At 34.1% G+C, this 7,499-nt stretch overlaps 1 protein-coding gene across 1 annotated transcript; it reads right to left on the bottom strand.

The window, feature by feature from the left end:
- Positions 1–2,247: 2,247 nt before the first annotated feature.
- LOC143193016 (uncharacterized) lies at positions 2,248–3,993 on the bottom strand. Its single transcript, XM_076398935.1, has 2 exons — positions 3,940–3,993; positions 2,248–3,054 (listed from the first exon to the last, which is right to left on the bottom strand). The coding sequence occupies exons 1-2, from the start codon at positions 3,991–3,993 to the stop codon at positions 2,377–2,379; spliced, it is 732 nt and encodes a 243-aa protein (XP_076255050.1). The 3' UTR covers positions 2,248–2,376.
- Between the last annotated feature and the right edge of the window lie 3,506 nt (positions 3,994–7,499).

Genomic DNA, 7,499 nt, shown 5'->3' with positions numbered 1-7,499 from the left:
TTTCACCACGTCTAAATTTAGCAGACCAATACTTGATGGTTGATTTCCTGGGGCAATGTCCGGAAACTCGGCATCAAGCCAGGTTTTAACTTCACCTGTATTTTTTCCTTACAAAAAGCAATATTTTATCAACACGCGAAATTCCTTTTTAACCATTTTTTTACAATAACAAAAGTAGTTTCACTCACAATTCTATAATTCACAAATTAATCATCCGATAGCTGTCAAAATTATACACGCATCTTTTGGGATAGGGTTAGGACTAACTAAAAAACATATGAATTTAATTCTAGTAGCGCCATCTATGTATCAGACCGCAAACGTTTCAATTGACCTGTTATGGTTTTGTTATGTTTACCTTTCAGTGAAGTTTCCACATATGTACATACAGCCTTTCGCCTTGGGGTTGTACATATCTTCTGACGATTTTAGATTATTTTGTAGTTATTACAGAATTATAAATATTTTAAATCTCTTCAGGAATCTATCTATATAATACTAAAGTTATATATACATAAGAGTTTTATGGCATATTCATACCATAATCCCGAGTTGGATTTGAATATTATTCGTATTTTCTTCCTTATCATAATTTTGTTTGTTATGTTTTTCGCCATATTTACAAAAATTTCATATTCCTTAAAAAACGCTCAGATGTAAACATTTTTTTTAGCAATAAACATTGCTTTTTAGGAAAAGGACACTGTACACGTGCCTTTGAAAGACGATTGGCTAGACATTTTATTTTTTATGTCATTGTGAAAAGTATGGTTAAACAAAAAAATGAAACAAACCAAAATGAGAACCAAATCAAACGTTTGGCGCGTGCATATGGACGACTAGATCTGTTCATCGCATTTACGTGCATTCTAAAATGGAACAATATTAAAATTGTATTGTCTCCAGGTTAACCATTAATATATCGTCATGATATCAGTGGACGTGTATTCAAACATAAACTAGTATCGTTGATAACCTTACTTACATGCCAATAGGTGCGAAAAATGATGTATGAACAGGACAGGTCTCCGTCTCTGTCAGGTCTGCAATTATTAATATATTAAATTGTTTTTATATTAATTTAGACAAAAAGGATAACCGTAACATAAAATGTCTTCCCATTGACAATCATAACAATCCTTTTCCTAGCTGATTGAACTATAGTACCATAATATATTTTATAAATGATATTTTCCGAGTTCAGTTCCGGACCGTTTGCTAAGAAAAAAGAATCCCCACAGTTCCGCAGGAAACCTTTTTCGGTTATTGCAGGAGAGCTAAGTTTTCCCTGGAAGAGAAAGTTAAACTTTTTGAAGGAAATTAAAGTTTAAATTGTTATTTGATACATCCGACTCGGATATAAAATTGACACTTTTCTGTAAGTTTTTAGAGGATTCTACTATATAACTTTATAAGTCGAAGTTTTTTATACGCTGCCCGACGAAACTGTTGCATGAAGCTTATTTTAAATTTGTTTAAAAACCGTTTCCTTAATACTAGTGATGCCCCTGTGGTCGAAATTTAAAAAAGTGATAATATAAAAATCATATATAACTAAAACTTCACATTACTTTCAATATAAGATCAGCATTCAATGAACTCTATCAGTCCTTAAGGGAGTACTATTTTCCTTAATTGTACTCTGATCACCACAAACAGAGCAGACGATTCTTGTTATTCTAGAATTTTGTTAATCTATATTGGGATGAAATTTTCGTATATGTTGGATTTTTATTTCACAACTGTATATACCTTCCCACAAAGCGCACATGTTAGTTTGTTCTCTCCACAAAATATGCAAAATATAATTTTTCGTGATATACATTAAGAATGTATATTCTTAATCATTTTTTATGCAAACTTGCTATAATTCTGTAATAATTCCAACATTACGTGAATAGCCGAAGATAACACAAAACCTTAAATAACATTGTTTAAAATTAAATAGCTCCATATCGCACAACGTTGCCGATTGTTTTTTCTGATGCTCAGCAAAGAACGACCAATTCACCTTTGAACTTAACCCATGACTGTTATTAACCTGTACATGATATTAACCCATGTCATTTGGAAATTAATATGACAACCAGTACCGCCATACTGTCAAAAAAAAATAGGAAAAAGTTGTAGAAGTTGTTGGGGGCTATTTATAGTTTATCAATTTTTCTCAATAAATGCCTTGAGTAACTTTGCTTTCAAGTTGCTACACCAACCATTATATAACCTGAAATGAAACAAAAAAATATATTATCTTCAAATACATTTATTTTTGTTTATAAATAGTTATACATACAATAAATCTATTAATTAATATCTATAGCTAATTACGTATTTATAATTGTTTTAAGCTTTTTCGTCTTAGATTATTTCGAGTCATTATTCCTCATTAACGCATTCGGCAAAATCGTCAAAAACTTCCCCAATTCGTTTCTGTAAATTGCTGGTCGTCGTCTTCGTACACTCGAAAAGTTCCTTTTCAACTTTGCGGAAATCGCTGATGAACTTGGCCGTTTCTTCACGGATCATCGTCGGTATCTTCAACGCCGTCTTGGTCACATCGAAAACGATATCCTTGATGCAGTCGATGGGAATCAACTTATCCTCGCAGTTTTTCAATCGCTCCTCCTCGCCCCTGAATTCCTCATTCAGCTCTTGCAAACCGTCGATCACGTCGAAGGTCTCGTTTAAGTAGGTACTGATGGCCGCGTCGACGCAACCCAGAGTCTCATCGATGAAGTCCTTGCGGACCTTGCCGGCTTCGCCTTCGGTGTCCTCCACGCATTGCAGGAGTACGGTACCCGCGTGGCTGGTTTTGTTCTTGATGACGTCGATGTAGTGATTCAGGACTCGGAATTCCTTATCGATTATTTCGCCGGTGATCTGGACGATGATTCGTCGTGTTGAATCGAGAGAATGGATGATCTCGTTGACTTCGAAGCGTGCCGTGTTGATCACTTCGGATATTATCGAGTTGATGGTGAGCAGGGTCGTCCTGGCAATTTCGATTACATCGGAAATGGGGTTCTGAACTGGTCTTTGTTCTGCTGCAGACACCTATAAGAAATAAAATATTTCAGCATGTTTTATTATGCCTATAAACTATTTCAAATTTACCCATTTAACCTGTTGTCTTTTAACAAGATGCCGAGTGGATAATAAGGATTTCTTATGATGACTGATACATATAGATAAATTTTTAGCCTAATTTTAAAGTATTTCTTTTAATTCTAAGCTTAATATGAAAAATCACAACAAAGTATGATCCATCTGTGGCCTCTTATAAAAAGCAAAGCCTCTTTTGATGTTTTCCATGAACCGACCCATTTTTTGGGTATATTCATAAGAAGTAAAACGCTCCTCAGACAAGTCATGATTCAAATATCGGGAACAAGTAGGAATCGGAAGGAACATTCATCACAGTACCATTACAATTATCAATATTTTAGGATGATTAGTGGAATTTAAAGTTGAATAACTTAACTAAAAATAAAATTAAACTTGTATCAATCGATATTTATTATGTTACTTAAATTTACTAATATATCTTCACTCAATAAAATATAATGAATAAAAAAGCTTTTAACCGATATATTGTAACACAACAAAAAAATGAACGAACTACGTTTTTCCCACACGTTGTTAATAGTACGTTTTTATTGAATGACATTATATATATAATTGTAAATAAAAATATACAATTGTTCAGATTATATTTTAAATCCAACAAAATAAAATGAAAATAAAATAAAAAATTAACTTTGGTTTTTGTTTGTATAGCATTAAAATTATATAAAGTTATAAGTGGGCAAGTTGCAATTAGAACATCAGAAATATAATATTTTACAATATATTTCATGGGCATTCCAAGAAAATCTTTACCTGGATGCTACGCCAGATATTTGATACTTGAGACAAATATAACAATAAAATATTACTTACTGCATATGAGGACAGCAGGCAGGCCAGTAGTAAACTCAATATTTTCCTAGACATGTTGATGGAGGAACTTGAATGAGACAAGAAAGGTTCCGACTTTTATATTAGTTCAGACTAGCTGAATTTAATCTTATCTTATATAATTCAAGTGTTATTAGGAGACCTAATTTCATATAATTATAAAAGGGATGAACAACAAGTTGATATAAACATAATAAATATATTTTTGGTGAAATATTGATTGTACTTGACCCATATCCTGCGTCTGTTATCTCTCATTTATTTTATTGTTTCAGTTTTGTGTTTAAATATTTTAGGTAGTTCCGTTGATTTAACATAGTTACATCTATTTGACATCATTTGTTATTTTTTTTGTTAATGTAAACAGAGTTAGATAGTAATTTCCGGTATCCAGTGGGATGACTTTGTCATGATTTTTGTTACTCATAGTTTTCTATAAATGACATCTATACTATATTTTATTTGATCTGTGCAAGAGGGATGCCGGAAAATATCGATATATCGAAATATCGATATTATTATTGGTGACCGACACACCTAAGGTGCAATGATGCCGTAAGAATAAATTAATTTATTAGTCATATCAATAGCATGTAAGTTCATTATCATCATCAGTAACAGGTCAATTGGAAAGTTCCCACCCTACCATAGTAAAACACATTTTTTTGCCAAAATAATTTTTTCTATTCAACATAATTCCCTTCACGGGCGATACACTGATTATAATGACCATCCAACTTTTCGAAACCATTTTTGTAGTACGATTTGTCCTTTTCTTCAAGATAGGCCTCAGTTTCGGCGACGACCTCTTCATTCGATGAAAATTTCTTCCCAGCGACCATTCTTTTGAGATTTTAGAACAGGAAATAGTTGATGGTCGGGCGAGATCTGGATAATACGGTGGATGAGGAAGCAATTCGAAGCCCAATTCATGGATTTTCACTGACTTGTAACACGGTGCATTGTCTTGGTGAAGCAGCACTTTCATTTTCTTTAAGTGCGGGCGTTTTTCGGCGATTTAGTCCTTTAGACAGTCCAATAACGCTATGTAATAGTCGCTATTGATGGTCCTTCCTTTTTCAGGGTAGTCAATGAAAATTATTCCATGTACATCCCAAAATACAGATACCATAACCTTGCCAGACGATTGCTGTGTTTTCCCACGCTTTGGGACGGGTTTATCGTGTGCAGTCCACTCGGATGACTGTCGATTGGACTTCGGAGTGAAACGATGGAGCCATGGCTGCTAGACGAAGCCTGTGAGAGCTTTCACTTTATGACTTCTATAACCATAATCCGAAACGCACGTGTATCTATCGGTGGGAGAAGTTTCTACTGGAAGAGTCGTCCACACTTCCGATATTCTGAACGAATCGGGATATAGAAAAGGGTTTCTTGGAGCCTTGTCTACCACGAAGAAGAATCCGAGGGAGGAGCTGTAGCGATAAAACACATTACATCAACAACGAGAAGGAGGGTTATTAGATGTATTTTAAAATAAGTAGTATTCACCAGTCATTTGTAAACGTAACCACTAGTGTTCCTTGGATCTCCGTTTCATATTTATGTATATCGTTCGAAAACAATAAACATTTCCATTATTAAGACACTAGAATTTCTTGAATTGCTCGCTTGACCGGATTATACGCGCTAAGTTATTTTATGTTGGGATCAGTGTTTAGTGAACGTTTTTATGGTATTTTGGTAATTTTATCTCTGCAAAAAACCGTTTTATCCCCAAATTCAAAACATCACGTTTCCTAATTCGACGAACGGGAAAACTCTAGTGAGAAATCGTTCAATATTTATCATCCGTTCATGCGTTTAAAAACGCCAATGTTCTCGTCGACATCAGCACCCCACCCCTGCCCTCTCCGCGCCCCCTTAATTCCCATTATCGAAAGTAGGAACAGCGATAAAAGGAGAAAAAAACAAGGGAGGAGGCGGCGGTGCCGTCGCCCGCTCTCAAAACCCCCCGAGCCCCCACTCCGTTAAATTATTACTGCGTTATGGAAAAATGCGACCGGTAAAATAGTTTTCGCTAAATTGGAGAACATTGTCAGGCAATTCTTTTAAAGGTGGGAACAGGCAAAACAAAGTTCGGCGCCGGTGTATATTTGGTCATATTTCGTCTCGACAAGTGTGCCTGAACGCTTTAGAATCCTTTGCTTCCGCGGATGTTGAGAATGTACGTACCGGCATTCGTTCGGTCTGTTCGGATAAATAAGAGTTTTTATCTTCCAGTCGCGACGAATAATGCTAATTTAAAATGGCACTCTGCTTAATTATTCTTCTAGCAAATTGAATGAAGCATTGTTCCTAGTACATTATTACTGTAGGTTGTGTCTTAAGATAATTGGTTTAAAATTTGCTGTCGTTAGAACAATGGTATAATGAATCTAATTCATAATATTCTACTGTTAGCCAGTTTGAAGTTTCCCTGACGACTTTTGAAACAAACGGAACAAGGAAACATGTTGAAAAGGACTTTGTCATTAATTTTAACATATCGAAAACGTTAGAGTCACCAAATATACAAACTTAGAATGTGATCCCTCCTGTATAAGACTGTGACCAAATCATGCTCTGCCATTCCACCAGAGGTCGCGCAAATCCAAAAAAAATGTATATGCAAAATTTAATCCGGTGGTAGGGGGTTGTTGTTTTAAAAAATAAGAATACAATTTATTTATATTACAGCGGGAAATTAGAACATACAATTTTAATAAAATATTTTATTTAAATACTAGTTAACATTTGTTTACAATAATTTCTGAATACATAAAAAATCAACATGTAATATGACAACTAATAACTTATCTTCTAATTGTACATTAATTATTATAACATATAAATATATACAATAAAAAATAATTTGTCCAAATCCAGTATAATTGTTACATGTTACAATTTTGATTACGAAACCTTCTCTTCTTAAAAACCTTTTATAGGTGCTTAATTGGGCCCAATCCATAAGATATGGAGCCATGCAAAATTTTTCATTCTCTCATTCACTAGAACAAGCAACACCTAATTATTACTTTTCTCTTTATATTTCCCTCCTCGAATGTTCCTCCTCCCAGATGTTGAGAACAAGGAATGGTTTTAAAAAAAGAGTGACATTTGCTGGCAAAACATTTTATCAAGAATTTCTTTTAAATTTGCTTTGGCACACACTTTGGGTAATACATAAAAATTCTAGGGATGACTTCAAAAACATATGAATTGAAATATTGTTGAATAATTGTTCTGTCAATGAAACCATATACATATGTTCTGATATTCCTTTCTGTTTTATTTTTTTATAATATATAATAATGAGTGTAGGAATTGTTGTGGGAGGCATGAATAATAATTAATGCTGTTGTAGATTGGTTGCCAGATACCACGTCGCTTGTAATAAAATTTCGTAAGCTATCCAAACCTCCTTCTGAACATCCTCTTCACAGTTGGCTCTTTGTGATCTTTGAGACAAAAAATTGTTGATAATTAGGCTTTTGAATGCCGAGACTAAATGGTCAGATGTCAGAATGGTCAATAAT

This window comes from Rhynchophorus ferrugineus, unplaced genomic scaffold, assembly GCF_030347505.1.
Source record: "Rhynchophorus ferrugineus isolate W39M unplaced genomic scaffold, kcgeb_rfMv2 rfM3, whole genome shotgun sequence".
In the NCBI taxonomy this organism is placed as follows: Eukaryota; Metazoa; Arthropoda; class Insecta; order Coleoptera; family Curculionidae; genus Rhynchophorus; species Rhynchophorus ferrugineus.
This window is presented reverse-complemented; position numbering and strand designations above follow the sequence as displayed.

Coding starts and splice junctions, on each gene's coding strand:
- LOC143193016 (XM_076398935.1), bottom strand. CDS start 3,993: ATGTCTAGGAAAATATTGAGTTTACTACTGGCCTGCCTGCTGTCCTCA. Junction 3,055..3,939: donor GCCTGCTGTCCTCATATGCA/GTAAGTAATATT, acceptor TATTTCTTATAG/GTGTCTGCAGCAGAACAAAG.